A 21,187-nucleotide genomic window follows, 5' to 3' on the forward strand; every position below is an offset into this window, starting at 1 on the left:
TCTTTTTGACATAGATTCGTGGTCTTCTTCCTCAAGTTCTCTCCAAACTCCCCCAGACTTAGATTTTTGTAAATCTTTCAAAACAATAGCTCCTTAAACGAATAGTGGTTGCTCATTGCTCCATAAATTTCGACAATCTAAGACTCATTAGGCTTTTTGTTTCCCTTTCTCTTTTCAAGTTTTTTTTTTTTTTTTTTTTTTTTTTTTTTTTAGGGAAAGGGAACACCTTTAGATATAGAGTCTTAGAGAGCACGAATTTACCAGTTAATATCTGTCTTGTAAAGCTTTATTATGTTTCTGATACTCTTCCTTCCCAATTCCATTCAGTTCTTTTGCGAGTGACTGAAAACTGCGTCGCTCCCCTTTTCTCCGACGTTTTTCCACATATCTGCTGATATAAACTAAAGAAAGAATGCATGAGGATTGAAAACAAAGGTTTTGGGTTTAAGGTATGGTACCAGATGAAGATAAACTGGTCATCTAGGACGACAAAGAGTGGTAAAAGTGATGGTAAAAGACGTCCTAGATGTGTATGTTGATGCCTGCCTAAAATCAATGATGAGAAAATTAGATATCAATATTAAGTCCAAATAAAATGAGCTAGTATATCCTGTTAGAAAGAATCTCCATGAATAGAAGTCTTCTGGTGGGAGTTCGTAGTGCAAGTACTCTAGCTACCGCCTAGTCTAGTGCTAACCAAAAATGAGTTATCATGCATAGTGTAGAAGTGTGCAGGTCTAGCATTGCGTCAAACATTCCTGAAAAATACTTAATGTCGAATAGGTTACATATTAAAATTTAAAAAGTAATTGAAATTTAAAAGCAAAGGCAGGAAAATGATTAGTACGGATAGACATCCTCCCCCAGACTTAAATCACACTGTCCCAGTGTGAAAAAGTTGGTGAGAAGATGGTGGATAAAATAAGATAAAATAAGATAAAAGAAAAGAAAATGATGATAGAACTGGGATGGTAGTGAAGTGCTGGTCAATCACTCATCCTCTAAAGTGTCGTCTGTGAACTGTTGCTGCTCCTGTAAGAATGTGACAACGCGCTCAAAGCATCGTCCTTGTCTCTCAACTCTGCGCTCCAGATCAGAATGAGTGTGTGATGATGTGGATGATGAGGTGTGGCCTGTCGGAATAGATGGCTGAAAATGAGCACGGGCCGCAGCTGCATCACGCCTCGCCTTGGCCACTATGTACTGGCCAATGGTGAATGGTAATTGAGGTACGGATGGCAGAAAATCATCGGATTCCGGAGTCCATCGAGGGCGTCCTCTGTTGCACAATCTCGGGATAGATGATGAAGGTAAGCAGACTCGGTGCTCCTCAGTGCCAATGCAATATTTGTAATCAAACCTGTCTGGATCGAAAGCGGCACGAGAGATAGTGTGATCGCGAGAGAGATAAAGTAGATCGTACCAGACATCGGGAAATAGATCATCAGATGAGAAATCGAAAGTTACAGTCTGTAGTATCGCTGTAATAGCACTCCCGAAGGCTGGAGTAGCGTCGTCGCTACCATGTAAATCATGCTTCACCTTTACCATATTCTGCGATATGATCCAGACAAAGCAGGCAAGTCGTGGGTCATCCATAAACGGAATCTGAAGTGTAATGAGCTCAGTCTTCAAGACACCTCCCATGTTGGCTCTAGAGAAGATCGTGTGTGCTAAAAGTTTGTGCACAACTCTCACTGATGGGTGGCTAAGAAGGGCTGAATTAGATCTCCCACTATCGTAAGCTCCATTATCATCTCTCTCCATAGGTTAAGATCAGGTTCATCTTCAAGGTAGATGCCATCAGTGTACGGAAGCTTAAGAGCTTCACAAACCTCGGAAATGGTGAGAGAATAAGGCTGTCCGCGGATGAAGAATGACAAGATGCCATCTGATGCTCTAGGGTTCCTCCTCTTCGTGTGGTGAAGTGTGACGGTCGCTAAAAGCTCACGGACTAGCTCAGGATAAGTCGGAAGGTTCAGCTCCAAGTAGGGTCTCAGCTTAAGTGCATCGATGTACCAGATCACATCCTCTCTGATTCCAAGCATCTCGAGTGTATGATAATCAATGCAAGGCGTGAGTTTGAAGTTCAGCTTCTTGAAACACCTTGCATAGTCCACTCTCGGATTTGTCTCCCTCCCAATGTATCGAATCTGTGGTGGTTCGGGAGGTGCTCGTGTTTCTCTTGAATTCTGGAGCAATCTCATCACATAGCTTCTTCTTCTCGGTCTGGCTTGGTTCAGCATGTACTCTCCTAGAGTAGCATCGTCGGGAATATCATCGGAGCTGCCACCAGTTCGACGGCTCCTTCGGGATCTGGTTTCATCCATTTTCTGCAAAATGAAATGATTCTTGGAAAAAGAGTGAATTTTCTATGCTAATTTTAACACATTAAGATCTGTTATACTAATACTAGTATAAAGAGATTAATTAAAATTATTAGCAAACAAAATTGATATTAAATCAGAGAAATCAAGTAGTTCATGACTAAGTTCGGATTTTTGATGTTCTCAACATAGAAATCTTCTAAAAATCGGTTTTTATGAGCAATTTCCATGTGAATTCTAAAGATTACCCAATACTAATCACTAATCACACAAGACTAAATCAAATTCATTAATTTTGCTGTTTCAAATTCGATTTTTATGAAGCATGAAGAATCCAAATATCAAAAATTTCAATTCCTCTTAAGCTATGTGCTAAAATCGATTTTTAGATAACCTAAATGGATAATCTATCATTCTCAAGCTATTTCCACCATCAATAGACCAAGATTCTGGGTTTTTAAAAAAAACCCTAAGTTCAAAATCGAGTAAGAATGGTGAGTTTGAGGTTCATACCTTGCTGGAAAGAGAGAATTCATGGCAGAATTGAAATCAGCTTTGAAAAAGAGTGAGGTTTGAGCCAAAAATCTCTTAAAAAGCTTATAAATTGAAATGTGTTCTTTCTCCTAAATCTCTAAATCTTTTGGAAGAGAAAAGAAGAAAGAGTTTTGATCCAAAAAGTTTGTTTCTTTTCTTTAAAAAGCGTTTTTGAAGCAAAAACGGAAAATTTTTGGAAATTTTTAAGTTTACGGGAACTTACATTTTCTTGTTTGCACATTAGGAAAGTTTAAAACTTACGGAGGATTTTTTTGGATTTACCGGTTTCATTTCGGGAAATACCGGGAATCACCAGGCAAAACCAGGAATCACAGGTAACACTAGGAAACGGCAGAAATCCGCGGAATCATCTCAACGACCAACGGCCGCGGTCAAGAGACGCGCGACCGTGGTGGCTGAAGGCTCGGCCGCGGTCATATTTCCGGCGCCGCGGTCGATGCACTCTTGGCCGCGGTCAGGTCTGTTGCGACCGCGGGTCTTCCTCCTGCGGCCTATTGTCCAATCTTCTCGTCTTTGCCGGGCCGAGCAGCTAAAGACCTACCTTTTTCTTATTGGTTTTTCTAATTTTCTGATTTTTTTTTGTATTTTTGTTTTTTTTTTTTGTTTTATAAAATACCTAATACTTAAAAAGAAAAAGAAAGCATAAACTCAAAAAGGGAAAACAAAATTAAAAGAAAGAGTACCTAAATGGGTTGCCTCCCATTAAGCGTTTTTGTTTTAAGTCGTTTAGCTCGACGTAAGCATGATGAATCAGGCTGATTTGAATGGCACTCCACTTGATGTGCCTTTATCACTTCCGGTTGGTGGAGTTTTTACTTCTTCTCCTTGAAGAGAAGTCTTCTTACTTTTAATCTTCATTCGGACTTTAATGTTGTTCAGAACCCTTTTTGTGTTTTCGATCAGCTCCTGTATTTGATCATCACTAGTTTCTGTTGCGTCCGGTGGAATGATGATCTTGATCTTTGCAAAGGCTTTCGGCTTCTCCTTTTCTTTCTCTTGGTTCTGGTGGTTTCTTGGAAGAACCTCATCCTCCTCTCCATCTTGTCGAGCATGATCACCTTCTATGTGATCATTCTCTTCGTTTTCTCCATGTTCGGACCCTCCTTGGTCCATATTTAAATTCCGATTAATAGGATCTCCAGGCTGGTCGTCGTTGGTCATTCCTTGCGTTCGTCTAAGTCTTCGAAGTTCTCTTTCGTGTCTGTCTATCTCGTCTAGAATTGGAATGTCTCCTGCATGTCTACGCCTGGTATTCATGCAATTCAGAGAAAGACAGAAGAAGGGAAAGATAGTTCAGAAAAACTTTAAGAAAGACTAGAGATCAGGTGTCTAGAACAGAAGTTAAAACAAGAAAAATAGCAAAAGGCAGCGAAACAAATCCCCGGCAACGGCGCCAAAAACTTGATGCGTGCTCGTGTCAACTACGTGAGGGAACAAGTTTTACCCTTAACAAAACAAATGAAAGCCGCAAGTGCACAGCTAATCAGTTGTAGTATTTAGAGATCGAATCCACAGAGATTTGTGTGTCTGGTATTCTTCTACGGTTTTTAACATTATGTCTAAGACTAAATTGGTTTTAAAGGTTGGTTGTTTTTCTTGCGAATTAAACTAAAACAAAAGAAAGCAAATAAATCTATCCTAAAAAGCAGGTAAAGAAAATCGAATGAAATGCAAATGAAATAAGTAAAATATCGAACTAAACAAAAATAAGGCAAGTAAAATATCGCATGAAAGGTAAATAAAGCAAGTAAATAACGAACTAAGGAAATTGAAATGCAGGCCTAAGAAAGCAAGTAAAAATCGATGGAATTGTAAACTATGACTAAAAACGCTGAGCTTTTGGGAACTCTAAAGGATCATAATCGGTTTTAATATTAGTGTAGATAGATTGGGATTGACGGATAACAATATATGGGTTCTAGAGCTAGAGTACGGCGGTATGACTATGTCACTGTCGTGATCATAACCAACTGTTTCTCGCAACCCTGACCAGTAGCTTTCCACTCTGGCCCTGGAAGGGAGAGAACGCAAGAGCTGCACAAGACTCGTCAATACTCACGATCTCGCCGCAGGTAGGTTTCCACTCCTACGGAAAAATCGCCTGTTTCATTCTAGGGTTGATACTTAATGAAAACTTTCGCAACACTAACTATCTAGATCAGATACTAGGTGATCAATCAAGCATACATGCAATAAGAACAAGAATAAACAGAGAACAAGTCGAAATCCCAGATCTATAAACCTAGATGTCTTAATCGATTATGAGAGCCCCTTTCGGGAACCCTAAGCCCAACTTGGGATTTACTCAGACATGGCTGAGTTCGACATCATCATTGGTTTTAATAAAAGTAATGAAAAACAGTAAAGAAAAGAGATAAAGAAAGCTTCTCTATTGAAGAACTCGGACTTGAACAATCTTCTACAAAAATCTCATAAAAACGGCTAAAGGAAAATGGTTTCTGTAAAGTATGAAAAGTTCTTCCTAAAAACGACCTAAATGACATGTATTTATATTCTCCAATACTCCATGGTCTCTAGGGTTCCGGAATTGAGGCTGGGAATGACTTTGGGCTTCAGATAAGTGGGATTTAAGTCGGAGGTTGAATGCCACGGTCGGGAGTGTTGTGACCGTGGCAATTGGCTTGTTAGCCGCGGTCGGGAAGCATCTGACCGCGGCAAATAGCTTGTTGGCCGCGGTCACGTGAGTTGCTGTCCGACTCCGCGTGGCTCCAGGGCTAATGGAATATCTTGAGATCCAACCGTTGGAATGTCTCCAAACCAAGTGTATTTGAAAGCTGGTTGATTCTTCTATAAGTTGTCCAATTTTTAGGGTGATCAGACGGTGAGAATGTCTTCGTCTCTCCATGAGAGTTCTGACGATCTGCATTTTTCCAAAAGAGTCTTTTTGTTCTATTTTGTGCATCTTTATCCCAAATTACCTGAAAAGTCTTTTAAAATCCGGAAACATAGAAATCCTTTGAAAATGGAGTAAAAACACCTATAAAAGATATTAAAATGATCCATAAAAAATGGTCAAAATCCGGTGTTATCAGATACCAACTGCTAGCATTCAAAATTATGATGCCAACCTGTCACTCACAAGAGCTCATTGGATTTCCATCTGCGAACATTTCTAGCAAAGAGAACAATCCAAATATTTAAAACTATACACAGTTTTTAAAATTATCTGTTACCTTCATTGATGGACCTGTTGCTTAAGTTTCCCTTGCATAACTTGGCTCATGTTTCAATTTTCTTGTCCATATGTATAGTTTTAGGTAAAGAAGTGTGAAAATCAACTCTCATATTGGTTATTAGAGGAACAACGAGAGATTTACAATTGGATTTCGTGGTTGGTCATGAGTTCTACGACCAGAGAGATTTAGAACAGTCTTATTACGTAAACATTTCTATTTTTTCTTTGTTCTTTTAAAGACTCTTGATCAAATGATGTGGTAGGATTTAAGAAAAAGGAAGACTGTGTAGAATTTGAGAGTAATAGTATATAAAGAATTTCTTGGAGTTTACGTAATAAGACTGCTATAAATCTGAACTTTGATTTTTTAGACTTTTTAGTCGTATATAAAGAATTTCTTGAAGTTAAATTCTTTTTACAATCTGAACTCCGACCAAGAAATTCTTTTTATAATCTGAACTTCAAGAAATTCTTTATATACTACTGATACTTTCTAATTCTACACACAGTCTTTCTTTTTCTAAAATCTCACCACACCAAACACTCAATAATAGACATATGGCTGGTTCTTAAATAAGTTTAGTAAGTGCAGAATCTGATTATGTTTTCTAGCCAAAGTTTGTATTCTAAAGACGTAGTAATGTACGTTAAAAAAAAAACATAGTAGTTATGTGAATTAATATTGCTCAACAACTCATTGGCACAATAATTATTTTCAGAGTAAAAATCAAAGTTCAGATTGTAAAAAGGAATTTAACTCCAAGAAATTTTTTATATACTACTGATACTCTCCAATTTTACACACAATTTTTCTTTTTTCTTAAATCTAACACACCAAAATTTTTGATTCGATAAAGAAAAAGAGTATAAATCATTTAAATCTTTATGATTTATAAAATCAAATAAATCATTTATATGTTATTATTTTTTACATTTTCTTCTTCTTAAATTGTAAAATAAAATTATTTATTTAAAAAATTCTATTATGCATATGTTTAAATTATATATTAATATTATATTTAATAATTATAATTAAAATTAAGAATAATAATTTTTTTCAAAAATCTCATATGAGTTTCTCCCATTAAACCTACTTTTAAGCAAAGTTTTTAACTAAAACTTTTAACTTAAATTTAATAATTAAATAATCACTAAGAATTTTTAATGGAATTCTAACGATAAATATGTTTTAAGAGACGGTTTTTAGATAACATGTGACTGCACTAAACCAAAACATAAGAAATTCATTTGGGTTTGCAGCGTTCATCATGCTCTAATAAGTTAGCTCGTTCATCATGTTCTAATAAATTAGCTCGTTTTGCTGATGTTAACCCCGGACGACACTAAAAATGACATTTTTGTTATGAATATTAATATAGATGTCTATTATAAGGTCCAATATTCTATTTGTCCCATATTGAAAATTTGAAGTGATAACTAGATCTTCATAATACTATATATATATCATATTATATTTGGAATAAGAGACACACTAATTTCCTCTCTCTCGATAAGTGATTTACAACAATTTTAACGATAACGATGAATTTTGTACGCCTTTTTATAAATCGCTTCAAATTTCAGTATCTTGTGACAGAACGATAACGATGAATATATTAGTTTTGTTTTAGTTGGGCTAAACAAATTTATCGACTTTCTTGTCGTTAATCACCAAAAGGTTTCATATTTTATTTATAAACACTCAATAAGCTACCCGTTTTGATTTTGTTCCTACTAATCCCACACAATAAACCAATAAATCGCATAAACCATAAGACTTATTTATATAAAACCTGCAAAAAAAACTTCTAAACTCAGAATCACCCTCTAACATTAACTCCTCTCAAACTTCGCTTCACAGGTTCTCCAAGTTGCCTCTTCCTTACCTGACTGCTTTCCCTAGTCGCAGCCATCGAAGTATCTCCATTATCGTATTCTTCGATAATCTTTTTCAATCTTTCCACTACAATTTCCATCGAGGGTCGATCTTTATCGTTCTTTTTCAGACAAATGTCAGCCAGTTTAGCCAGACTCCTAGCTCCACCAGCTGGATAATTGTTGCGTAGCCGAGGGTCAACGATCATGCTGAAGCGTTGACTATCAGCAGGATACTCTTTGACCCAATCCAACAGCCTTTGTTCAGCGGCTGGCTTGTTCCTCTCAATGGTTCGGCGGCCGGTTATGACCTCGTAGAGCACAACACCGAAGCTATACACATCGCTCTTTAGCCGAAGATGGCCTGTTTGCACGTATTCAGGAGCTGCATAGCCATGTGTTCCAACTCTCTATACACAGAATCAAGAAGAAGAAATGTCAAACTTTGTAAGAGATTCATCACCCAAAACTTCGAGTGAGCCTACATATCTACATGTCGAACCAAACCAAAATGTTTAAACCAAAACATGCAAACCAAACCATGAACAGGATAAGCCACTCCTACCAAAGATAGACATAGAAAACAAACGAAACCGAACTCTGTTCATAAAACAATTGGTTTCATCATTACCAAATAAATAAAGTCAAACTTCAATTTGATTATGACTTACTGCGGTTGTGACATGAGTATTGTCTCCCTGAGGTCCTTCTCGGGCAAGCCCAAAGTCTGATAATTTCGGACAAAATTTATCATCCAAGAGCACATTAGAAGATTTGAAGTCTCTGTATATCACCTGCCAACAAACAAACCAGAAAGTATCATCCATTGAGTCATCTGAACTCAGAAAACTAAACAGTATAGTGAAAGGTTCACAGAATGTCTCATTCTTAATCTACTGATCATGCTCTATACCAACATGTATGTGACTAAGGTATTCAAATGGCAAGAAGCCTGATTTTCTGTGATGGGTTACATTTTCTTTTGTTTACCTTAACTTCATGTAAATAAGCCAATCCTTCAGCTGCACCAAGCATGATCTCGAGTCTTTGTTTCCAAGGTAATGTGTATGATCCACGGGTGAAAAGATGGTCCTCTAAACTTCGATTCGACATGTACTCATAAACCAAAAGCCTCTCAATCCCATTCTCTCCGTCTTCCGAGCAATAGCCTAAGAGCTTCACAACGTTTTGGTGGTTCACTACTCCTAGAAACTGAACCTCTGCTAGCCATTGCTTGTGACCCTATACACCATTAAAACCCAAAGAGAAGAGAAAAGATTAAACTTTTGAGACAAAATTTCCAGACTTTTAGATTAAACCAAGTGACAAAGCTAATATTTCACGATTTGTAAGCTATTTCTTCCAGTTTACATTAAAATAAGGTACAAAATTCTAATTTTTCTCCATAACTGAATCCATGGATGAGAATATCTGAGCTTCTTCAGTTAAGAAACTCGAGCAAAATCAAGAATCGAATTTTTTTCTTTAATTTCACATTAAAACAAGTGGCAAAGTTTGAAAATGCATCCATTGAAGAATATTCAAGCCTCTGTTTGACGATTCTAAACCGATCTTTCAAGCTCTTAAAATTCTTCAATTTTCATTTAAAACAAGTGACAAGTTCGAATTTTCTTCATACATTCATTGAAGAAGATCAAAGCTTACATTTCACGATAAGCTTCCATTTCGATGGTTTTTGTTTCTACACTTATACTTAATATTGATTGAATAAGTTTATACATCAAAGCAAGTGATAAAGTTCGGATTAGCTTCAATATTGAATATTTGAATACTTTAAAGAATGTTTAAGCTTCCATTTATTGCTTCATCATCTTCTGATGATTAGATTAAGCAACAAAACAGAGACAAGACATTGAGTAAAACGTAACAATGTAATTTTTTTTTTTTTTTAAATTACCTGTAATCCTTGTCGATTGAGTTTCTTAATGGCGACGACAAGTGGAGAATCAGAATCTCCAGTGGTCGGAATCTTTCCTTTATAAACACTACCGAATCCACCTTCACCGATCTTAAGCTTTCTATTAAACCCATAAGTGGCTTCACTGAGTTCTTGGTAAGTGAAGACCCTAAGATTCTGTTCTCTCTCTGTATACAAATCTCTGATACTTCTCGGAGAAGGCAAAGATCTAGGCGTCTGGATATTAAACGACGATGTTTCACTCCGATTCGTCAGTTGTGGAGCTGAGTTTTGTAATCCCTTTCCTTTTCTTTTGGTCTTTTTGTTGTTGTTGTTGCTGTCTTTTTGATGATTCCTGGGTTTGGTTTTCTTTGATTTGAACAAGAACAGACAATTCATGTCTTAACAGAGATAGAGAGAGAAAAAAATGTCAAAAAGATTGAACCTTTTTTTGTAAGGAAAACAAGTGGAATTTTGATGGGAAAACTCAAAGGCCAAATAAACAAAAAATAATTACTTTGATCAGTTAAACCCAAAAACTATACTAAAAAAAGGCTTTTTGGGTTCCTCTACAAGTTTAATGGAAAACCTAAAATTGAGAAGATAAGATTACATGAACAATGAAATCTGAACAAGAGACGACAAAATAATGGGTCTTTCTGTGATAGAATGAGTATGAACACAGATCTATTTAAACTACCAGGAGGACGAGGTTTTCCTGGAAAATTAAGGAGAGAGACAGCAAAATTAAAAGCGAAAGATACAATAATCTCTCTCTCCTATTCTTAGTCCAGAAAAGCAGAGAAAATTTGTAAATGGGAAAGGGACAAAAAGTGTTAAGCTCTTCCTTATAAAAAGATAAGGAAGAAGTAAAGAAGAAATCGCGTACGTACGGAAACAGACGTAGAATAGTATATGTGTGAAACAAAGACAGAAATGATCAATGGTTAAGATTTTGTCATACAATTCTAGACTCTGTAATAATTGTAGGGACTGATGTTGTAATAAGATGAAAATAAAAAACATAAAAACTAAAAAAAGAGGGAAGTGATAGTTAATGACTTAATGTAAGTAAACTCAGCTTACAGGTTACAGCCACTAAATACTTTTAAATATACTTACGAATTTCGTATGTTTTGGTTTGCAGTAGGCCACCCAAAACTGATCATTCACAGTAATGCTGAGTATGAGTCTTAGGCAATAAAAAACATCATCACTTTAGTTTATGAATTCTAGTTGAAAAGAGTTTACATGTCCTTAGTTCTATGTTCTCCGATGTTTCTTGTTAATTTCCTTTAGACTTCCAAGTCTTAATGATACAACATTACAACTCAAACCCACGTATCAACTCATTTTAAGAAAACCTTCGGACCAACATTGATCAATGATCTCTCCGAAACTAAAATTCTTGCTAATCCATTTGCTGACGACATCTTTTGTTTCATTCGGTCAGATATTATTTGAGAAACACCGTATTTTTTCTAATGTTGATTGTTAGAACCTTTAGAAACTATTAATTTATGTTTTAAGTATTTTTCGTATACAAATTAATATAAACTCGTCCACATCTTATGATTTATTACAAACATAAGCCATCAAAAGTTAGAAAGTCTTCAACAAAAAAAACAAAACAAAACCAACAAAAGCCAAAAGCATTGTGACCCAGACTTGCGACTAAGCTTGTGATCCAGACTTGCCATTAAGCTTGTGATCCTCCTTGTGATTGTCCTTCCTATGTCCACCAAAAGTAAAAAAAAAATGAAAGTGAAACAAAAGATGAAAAACGTAAGAATAATTTAATGAAACAAGATTTTCAAAACATGAAAGATGAATAACCTGTTCTTTCCTTGCACTACAAGAAAGAGGGGCTTTTCCGTCGAATTATTTACGACGATTTGTAGTCGTCGTAAATTTACGACGACATTACGTCGTATTTACGATGATCAAAAAATTTGTCGTAAATTCGACGTAAAAAATAACCTTCGTAAAATCGTCGTAATGTTACGACGATATTACGACGAATAAAGAACGAATTTTATTTCGTCGTAATCTTGTCGTAATATTTACATCGATAATACGACGAATTGTCCTCTATCTTGTAATTGACGTAAAATCGATGTAAATGTGATGTAAATTTTATTTCGACGTAAATTTGATGTAAATATGCAATGGTAATATGTTGGTAACCAAACAAAAAATTCTATATATACCCTTTCTTCTCTTATTATTCCATCAATCCAAAAAAACATATAAAGACACAAATTTTTTGAGTCTTTGAATGTTTAAGTAAAATTTTTAGTAGTTGAAATTTCTATCAAATTTCAGAAACAAAAAGTCAAATATTTGTTTTTGAAATGTCTATATACGATCTACGATAGTGGATGTATACGCCCAAAAATGGTGATGGGTCGTTGACTGAAGACTTCAAAAACGGATTGGAAATATTCATGTACCAAGCCGGCCTTCTGGAAACTGTAATTGAAAGCGGCAAAATGTATTGTCCTTGTGTGAAATACAAAAATAGGAAACATATTCTTATTGACACTGTCTGGCAGCATTTATTGAATAGAGGGTTCATGCCCCAATACTTTATTTGGTATCAGCATGGAGAGGGATATGGTCAAAGTAGTGGTCAGATGGCTGCACGGAGTAGTAGTAATCATCAAGAACATGTGGATTTTGAAGCGTCCAATGATTATCAAAGTAGTCAAGTTCAGGGTGAAGATCATGATAGGATGCATGAAATGATTACTGATGCATTTCATGAAACACATGCTGATACTGTTGAGGAGCCCAATGCAGATGCGAAACGCTTTTATGATATGTTAAACGCAGCAAAACAGCCTCTGTACGAGGGATGTAGGGAAGGTTTATCAAAATTATCATTGGCAGATCGGATGATGACAATAAAAACTGATCACAATCTATCTGAAGTTTGCATGAACGATTGGGCAGATCTTATTAAAGAGTATTTGCCAGATGATAATTTGGCTGCTGAAACGTATTATGAAATTCAGAAGCTGGTTTTTAGTCTTGGATTGCCTTCTGAGATGATTGATGTTTGTGTTGATAATTGTATGCTTTTTTGGAGAGATGATGAGAAGCTTGAAGAATGTCGTTTCTGCCAAAAGCCAAGATATAGACCGCAAATTGCTGGGCGTAAGAAGATTCCTTACCAACGAATGTGGTATCTTCCTATCACTGATAGGTTAAAAAGACTATATCAATCCGAACGGACAGCTGCGTCGATGAGATGGCATGCGGAACATTCACAAACAGATGGCAAAATGACTCACCCGTCTGACGGGAAATCTTGGAAACATTTTAACACCGTACATCCAGACTTTGCTAGGTCTAAGCGAAATGTTTATCTTGGTCTTTGCACTGACGGGTTTAGTCCATTTGGTATGTCTGGTAGGCAATATTCATTATGACCTGTGATTCTTACGCCATATAACCTTCCTCCAGATATGTGCATGCAAAGAGAGTTTTTGTTTCTAAGTATATTAGTCCCTGGTCCAAATCACCCAAAGCGGGCCCTTGATGTGTTTTTGCAACCACTCATACATGAGTTAAACCAGTTGTGGCATGTTGGAGTACGAACATATGACTGTTCGAGTGGTAAAAATTCTACGATCCGAGCGGTGCTTATGTGGACAATAAGCGATCTCCCGGCATACGGAATGCTATCAGGTTGGACAACGCATGGGAGGTTATCATGTCCTTATTGTCTTCATAGGACTGACGCATTTCAGCTTAAACATGGTTGGAAAACCTGTTGGTTTGATTGCCACCGTCGGTTTTTACCACCAAACCATCAATATAGAAGAAATAGGCGTTTGTTTATAAAGAACAAATTGGTTCGTCTCCCTCCACCAGTGTACCTAACTGGAGTAGAGCTTGAAGCGCAAATAGATCATTGGGGTGGACTTGAAACGGTCCCCCTTGGAGGAAATTGGCACACTCCTGCGAATATGCCTGACGGATATGGGGTTCATCACAATTGGCACAAGAAAAGTATATTTTGGGATCTGCCTTACTGGAAAGATCATTTGCTTAGACATAATCTTGATGTTATGCACATTGAGAAGAATTTTTTTCGATAACATCATGCATACTGTTTTGAACGTCCAAGGAAGAACCAAAGACAGCGTTAAATCATGGATGGACTTACCCGATATATGTAACAGAATTGAGTTGCATATGGTGAGTAATGGGAAAGCACCTGTTCCTGTATTTCGGTTGGGTGCTGAACAAAAAACAGCATTGTTTAATTGGGTATCATCAGCCGTGAAATTTCCTGATGGATATGTATCTAATCTGGCTAAATCTGTGGATAAAAGACAAAAGTTTTCAGGGATGAAAAGTCATGATTGTCATGTGTTTATGCAACGGTTACTTCCTTTTCCGTTTGCTGAACTCCTACCGGGACATGTCCATGAGGCACTAGGAGGCATTGGAGCTTTCTTCCGTGATCTAAGTACAAGGACATTATCAGAAGATGTAGTTGCACAACTGTCTACAAATATTCCAATATTGTTGTGCAATTTAGAGAAAATATTCCCACCTGCTTTCTTCGATGTTATGGAACATTTACCTATACACCTCCCTCATGAAGCAGAGTTGGGAGGACCTGTTCAGTTTAGGTGGATGTATCCGTTTGAACGATTTATGAAGCATTTGAAGGGTAAGGCCAAAAACTTAGCAAAAGTTGAAGGATCTATCGTGGCGGGAAGTCTGACAGAAGAGACTTCTCATTTCACGTCTTATTACTTTGCTCCAAAGGTTCGTACACGCAAACGGGCTCCAAGACGTTACGACGATGGGGGTGTAGGACAAAGTTACGCAGTAGAAGGTGTGCCTGATATATTCTCACCAATTGGACGTCTAAGTGGGAAACTAAAAGAAACTTGTTGGTCAAACGAACAAGACTACCACAGCGCACATACATATATACTTCTGAATTGCGAGGAATTGGCACCTTACGAGAGGTACATAATTATAACCATGTATGATCTAAATTTGATTGAACAGACGAAATGTCCTTAACAATGTTTTAAAATTTCAGCACTTTCGTCAGTAGAGTCCAAGAATGCATTGACGGTGTTTCAGAAGATGAAATTAACAAGCGAAAAGACCAACATTATGCATTGTGGTTAAAAGGTCAAGTCGAGCATTATGACATGACATATGCAGTATGGTTTCATGAGTTGCTCCTAGGTCCTATTTCAAAGATAACTACTGCAGCTATGTATTTCACACGTGGCTATGTTTTTCATACTTATAGTCATGGCACTCAACGGGCAACTACAAACTATGGAGTTTGTGTACGAGGTGAAGTAGACTTTTATGGGATCATCAAAGAGATAATTGAAGTGGAATACCCCGGATTAGTCAGAATGAAAACTGTTCTATTCAAATGTGATTGGTTTGATCCTACGGTAGGTCGTGGAGTGCGAATTAACAAATTTGGAGTGGTAGATGTAAACGCATCTCGGCGATACAATAAGTTCGAGCCTTTTATACTTGCATCTCAAGCAGAACAAGTCACCTTTGTTCCATATCCTCGAGTTCGGAATACGGGAATTTCATGGCTGGCGGTTGTCAAAGTTGCTCCAAGGGGTATAATTGATGGTGTAGATCTCCCGCCAATGCAACAAGATGATTGTGTCGACATTACAGAACCGGATGTTGAAGAAAATGTTCTTTTAATTGATCCACGTAATCGACAAGTTGAAGATCTACATGGGGACGAAACTGAAGAAGGTGCAGACGAATTTCAAACAAGCAGTGATGATGATGACAATGATGATGAGGACACCGAGGAAAATGTTGATGAAGACTAATTAAATATGTTGGTCGACATTTAATTGCATGCTTTGAACGTTTCAATGTAACATTTGTCAAATTTAAATTTTTGAAAAATTAAAGCCAATTAATGAAGACTAATTAAATGTTGATGAAAATTTGTTTAAGTGTTGACTTGTACATATGTTGACTATTACGACGAATTTACGACGATTATATAGAAATCGTTGTAAATTCGTTGTAACATGCAAACCCTAAACCCTATAGGGTTTAGTTTTCCCAACTTACAGAATGGTTTTTGGGGTCATTTTCCAAAGTAAACTGATGTATTATATAAGGGTCTGTAGTATAAGGTTCAGGAACTTGTAGAAATGTGGTTTTTATTACGACGAATTTACGACGAATGGGAGTGATCGTCGTAAATTCGTCGTAATATACCATCGAGATTACGACGAAATGTAATCCCTAAATCTTATAATCAATCTTTTATGGGGTTCAGGGGGGATTTTGATGAAGAGAATGAAATGGCTTACCATCTCATAAGGTAAAACAACTTTCTAAACAAAAAAAAAAAAAATTCAAAATTTGACATATATGTGTTTATCAAGTATTCTTAAGGTGTTATATACATTTACACAAGATGTATGGATTTATCTTACATCTTACTAAATTCTTCATTAAGTTATGTAAACATGCTAGAAAGTTATACACACCACATGTATCATGAATAGACATGCTTGTATGTCCTTATTGATGTTTCAATTTTTGAATTTCATCAGTTTTGGTATAATTTGTCGTAAATTCGTCGTAATATTACGACGAATTTACGACGATTTGTGGATACACAGCCGTTTTAATTTTAAGGATTTATACGATTCGTCGTAAAATCGTCGTAATGTTACGACGATTTTACGACGAATAACACGGATCGTCGTAAACTCGTCGCAAAGCCCAAATACAGCCACGTGTGTTTGTCTTATTCGCTTTGTTCTACGGTGGGACCTTTGCGACGAAGTTACGACGGATTCGTCGTAAATTCTATATATAGGACCCCTTCCTCATTTCATCGCTCATCTCTCCTTCCTCTCTCTCTGCTTCCTCCTTCCGCATTCCTCCTCCTTTTGACGGAAAAAAAAGTTAACTAATTTTTTTTAATTACTTATGAGAAGAGCGGGCTGCCGAACCGGTACCCGCCCTTCCTCATCCGTATGCCCAGTTTACGGTTGAGGATTTACTAGCCCTACCGGGACGGGGGGCTTTACGACGTCTGGTTTCCGGAAAAGCGGAACCAGGCTCTTATTGGTAAGTAAACTTTTTTGTTTTTTATATTTTTTAAATTAACGCTTTAATTTACTTAAATATTAATGTAATAATTTTTTTTTTGGTTTCATAGGTTTTCTTTGGATAATTGTGTCGGTCGGAGCGTTTCGGACACAATTAAGAGTCATTTCGTGGAGCCGCACTACAATTGGAGCAAGGTGTCGCAAGAGACGTTCGACACCTGGTACAAGTGCTTCGCGGTAATATTTTTTAAAACTTATTTATATCATTTTAAATTGTTTTAAATTTAATTATTCTTACTTTTATATTGTTTATCTAATTTTTTGTTTTCTTTTGCAGCAACGGTGGAACTGGGACATCGGGATCAACGAGACGGTCCGCGAAGCTTTCCAGGAAAAGGCGAAGAAACGCCTAGTCAACACCGTTTCCGATTGGAAGCGGAAATGGGAGACCGACGGCGACGACGCAAAGCCGAGCTCCATGTCCACTACCTGTTGGAACGGGTTGAAGGCGTATTGGCTGGACCCGCATGCCCAAACCAACGCCGCTAAGTGTTTGGCCGTCCGAAACCGGGTCGATCCGGTGACTGGTGAGAAGTTAGTGACCCCGCACACTTCTGGCCAAATATCTTTTGCGGGAAGACGTCTCATGATGGTAAGTAATTAAATATAAATTATTTCATTATTATTTTAATTTTATTTATTGCTATAATTTAATAAATATTTTTGACTAATAATGTTTATTAATTGGTAGGCCGAGGAGAACGGAGGAGAACTACCTCCAATGACGAAGCTCTTCGAGACCACTCACCGGAAGAAGGACGGGAGCTTTGTCGACGCTCGGTCCGAGGAGATCTACAATGCCGCTATGCAGCGGATCGCCGAGCGGGAGACCCAGGCCACACCTGACGGTACTATCCAAGTACCGTTGACCGTCGCTGAGCAATACCAGATTTTCGAAGAGGTATGATCTATTTCAATTTTTTTAAAATTTATTATATTTATTACTTAATAAATAATTAACGTTTTTATTTTCCATTTGTAGGTTGCTCCGAAGAAGAAGGGCCGAACCTTAGGGATGGGCTCTATTAGAGACTGTCCCGCCGCCACGGCTTCCGGATTCCGCACGCAGGAGGATCCGCAGCTTCGCCAGGAGCAGGAGCTCACCGAGATACATGATCTCTTCGACATGATTGCGGAAGCGGTTCCGAAGTTGGCCACCGCAATCCGAGCGAGGCAACAGCGAGCACGAAGGGTTTTTGAGACCGGTGGTACTTCCGGTACTGGACCATCGGACCAGCAGACGCAGGGCGGTCAGTCTTCGGCTCCGGTAGTGCAGACGGGAAACGTCGGCCCAGCAGCGATAGGCGGTCAGTCTTCGGCTCCGGTAGTGCAGACGGGAAACGTCGACCCAGCAGCGACGGGCGGCCAAGACGGAGAGCCTCCTCGTGACGTCGATCTCAACCTCGACGATTACGATATCATTGTATAGATTAGGTTTTTTTTTTGTAAAAAGCAATTTATATTAATTTTTTATTTATTTATAAATTATTTTTGAATTTATTCAATTTAAATTCAAATTTTTTCTATTTTTAATTTTTTGATTATTTTAAAAATTCATTAATTAAATTAAAATTGAATTAAATAATTAATTTATAAATCGACGTAAATTCGTCGTAAATTTACGTCGATCTAACGTCGAATATTTAACGACGAATTTACGTCGAATAAGTTTACGTCGGATTTACGTCGAAACTTTACGACGATTTAACATCGACAATTAAAAATTTAGTTTCCCTTAATTGAAATTGTTCGTCTCCTAATCGTTGTAAAATCGATGTAATTTTACATCGATTTTACGTCGTTCTTATGATGGAGTTCTTTCGTTGTACTTCCGTTGGAAATTTTACGTCGCATTTACGACGAATAGTTTCCGACGATTTTACGACGATTTTCCGGAGTTGGTAATTTTACGACGATTTTCCGGAGTTGGTAATTTTACGACGGTTTTACGACGATTTCGGTTTTACGACGATCGTTTTACGACGATTTTTTATTCGTCGTTAATTCGACGTAAATGCTCTTTTACGTCGATACCTGCCGACGTAAAACCCGATCTTTCTTGTAGTGTTGGTCTTCCCCTTGGTCGTTTAGCTTCCGGCGGCTCAAGAAAAATTGGTCTTGAACATGATAACCTATTGTGCCCTTCTTCCCTACATTTCGAGCATGTCATGATTCTCTTCTCACGGGTTAACTTAGTCTTCTTATTAGAGGATGAGGTAGCTTCTCCAACACTTTTACGCCGAGCATAATTAGGTGGCCTACCACAGTTGCCTAATCTGTTTGGAGGTGGTAAAACAGGCAACCTATTTAATCTCGGCCACAACTTCATACCTTCCACTGGTTCAATATTCTTCGCATAAGTCTGACGCCACTTTAATGTGGTAAAATATTCTGAAACATAATCATCAACCTTCTGCTTTTTTGTTATGATCACAAAAGCAGCATGAATACATGGAATGCCGACCAACTCCCACTTCCCACATCCACATGTTTTCTTGTTCATATCAACACGGTATCCACATCCATGATAGTCTACCTCATGCACATCATTCGTAGACATGTATCTTTTGCAGTCTCGAGACTTGTCTATAGACAATTCAATCTCAGCATGTGCACTCTTAGTGAATCTGGTCCTCAACCTATTAGCCATAATAAACCTCCGTGCAGTTGGAACCATACATTGTCTCCTAATATCTTCTAACAAGTCAAGTAGTGGTTTTCTCCTTGCTTCACGAATGGTTCTATTGAAAGATTCATTCAGATTATTCAAATTATCATTGCAGCATGAACCAACCTTAAAGAATGCTCGAGACCATGTTGGAGGATTGGTCCTTAGTAGAGAATCATATGCAACTTTGTTGTAATTCTCCAAAGCTTTCAGATTATCAAGGTAATCTCCATTGGTGTAGCTGCGTGGGATTTTCCAAAAGAGACGCTCTAACTCTATATCATGCGTCTCTCTCTTCCAATTTCCTAGAATGTGTCTAGCACACATACGATGTTCTGCTTCTGGAAGTTCAATGTGAACAGCTCTCACCAAACTCTACAAAAGAAACCACAAACTATTAGTGTAACCAACAAACAACATTATCTCTAACCAAAAAAATACTAAACAAAAATTATTCAATTTACCCTATGTTTATCTGATATGATTGTTATGTCTCTGCCATCAAGAAGACCTAAATCTTGTTTAAGGTGGTTAACAAACCATTCCCAATTAGTGTCGTTTTCTATCTCGACTACTGCCCATGCTATTGGAACAATTCTGTTATCTCCATCTCTGCCAACTGCAGCTATCAACTGTCCTTTAATATCCCATTTAAGGAATGCACCATCTAGTCCTATGATAGGTCTGCAATGTGTCTTCCAAGCCACTCGCTGTGCTTCAAAGCAGACATAAATACGATCAAACCTTTGCTTGCTTCCTGGTCTTGGACCTGGAATAGTCTGAATCTCCATAATGGTGCCTTTATTGGTCTTGAGAATCTCTGCTTGATAATCCCAGATTCAAGCAAAATGTGCTTCATGACTAGCTCGTTTTTTCCTAGTAATTTTGGTCTTCGCTTTCCGACATTGTTCTTCAGTAACAATCAGATTATAATTTGTCTTAATATTATCAGCTATTTCCACTGCCGTAAGTTTCGGATTCAATCTCAACCTTTCTTCATACAACTCAGCAATTGACGAACTCTTCAACATCTTCGTATAACCAGACCTCACGCATATGTGCTGATTCTCATAAACCTTTATCTGCAGCTTGTGTTTACTCTTCTCATAAGAGCAGTAAACTCTCCATTTACAATCATATTCTGTGTCAGAGCAAATCGCACCAAGCTTTTTTTGTGTGGAAAATTTCAACTTGATATCATATCTGGTTTTTAGAGAATACCTAAGAAGAGCGTGCTTGAACTCCGAAGCAGAACCAAATGTCTTACCTAGTGCTAGAATTTCTTCAGGTGATGATGTATCCTCTCGAGACTCCCTTTCTGCTTCTCCTTCTTCCTCATCATCTGACAAAGGATCTGGTATGGTATCGTCGTTCCAAACGTCATCTGCACTGTCATCACTCTCTATATCTTCTGCAGCAATATTACCAAAGTGAGTGACTAATACTTCTGTGTTTTCTTCTTCCGAAACCATAGTGTCGTCATTCTGTGCTTCATCG

The 21,187-nt window shown here is 37.5% G+C and overlaps 2 protein-coding genes across 2 annotated transcripts; both read right to left on the minus strand.

Moving 5' to 3' along the window:
• Window positions 1–7,731: 7,731 nt before the first annotated feature.
• Window positions 7,732–10,835, minus strand: LOC18016225 (probable serine/threonine-protein kinase PBL19). Its single transcript, XM_006398338.2, has 4 exons — window positions 9,872–10,835; window positions 8,944–9,195; window positions 8,625–8,747; window positions 7,732–8,363 (listed from the first exon to the last, which is right to left on the minus strand). Exons 1-4 carry the CDS (start codon window positions 10,268–10,270, stop codon window positions 7,899–7,901), a joined length of 1,239 nt encoding a protein of 412 aa, XP_006398401.1. The 5' UTR covers window positions 10,271–10,835; the 3' UTR covers window positions 7,732–7,898.
• Window positions 10,836–19,293: 8,458 nt separating this feature from the next.
• On the minus strand, window positions 19,294–20,481 carry LOC112086444. Its single transcript, XM_024155368.1, has 3 exons — window positions 20,155–20,481; window positions 19,354–20,065; window positions 19,294–19,298 (listed from the first exon to the last, which is right to left on the minus strand). The coding sequence occupies exons 1-3, from the start codon at window positions 20,479–20,481 to the stop codon at window positions 19,294–19,296; spliced, it is 1,044 nt and encodes a 347-aa protein (XP_024011136.1).
• Window positions 20,482–21,187: the final 706 nt, after the last annotated feature.

The sequence above is a fragment of the Eutrema salsugineum genome, unplaced genomic scaffold, assembly GCF_000478725.1.
Source record: "Eutrema salsugineum unplaced genomic scaffold, Eutsalg1_0 scaffold_20, whole genome shotgun sequence".
Lineage (NCBI taxonomy): Eukaryota > Viridiplantae > Streptophyta > Magnoliopsida > Brassicales > Brassicaceae > Eutrema > Eutrema salsugineum.

Excerpts from the sequence above, each read along its gene's own strand:
- LOC18016225 (XM_006398338.2), bottom strand. The coding sequence starts at position 10,270 with ATGAATTGTCTGTTCTTGTTCAAATCAAAGAAAACCAAACCCAGGAAT. Across the intron at positions 8,748-8,943 it reads CTTATTTACATGAAGTTAAG|GTGATATACAGAGACTTCAA; the intron begins GTAAACAAAAGA and ends GTTTGTTGGCAG. Across the intron at positions 8,364-8,624 it reads ATACTCATGTCACAACCGCA|AGAGTTGGAACACATGGCTA; the intron begins GTAAGTCATAAT and ends TTCTGTGTATAG.
- LOC112086444 (XM_024155368.1), bottom strand. The coding sequence starts at position 20,481 with ATGGAGATTCAGACTATTCCAGGTCCAAGACCAGGAAGCAAGCAAAGG. Across the intron at positions 20,066-20,154 it reads TCATATCAGATAAACATAGG|AGTTTGGTGAGAGCTGTTCA; the intron begins GTAAATTGAATA and ends TTTCTTTTGTAG.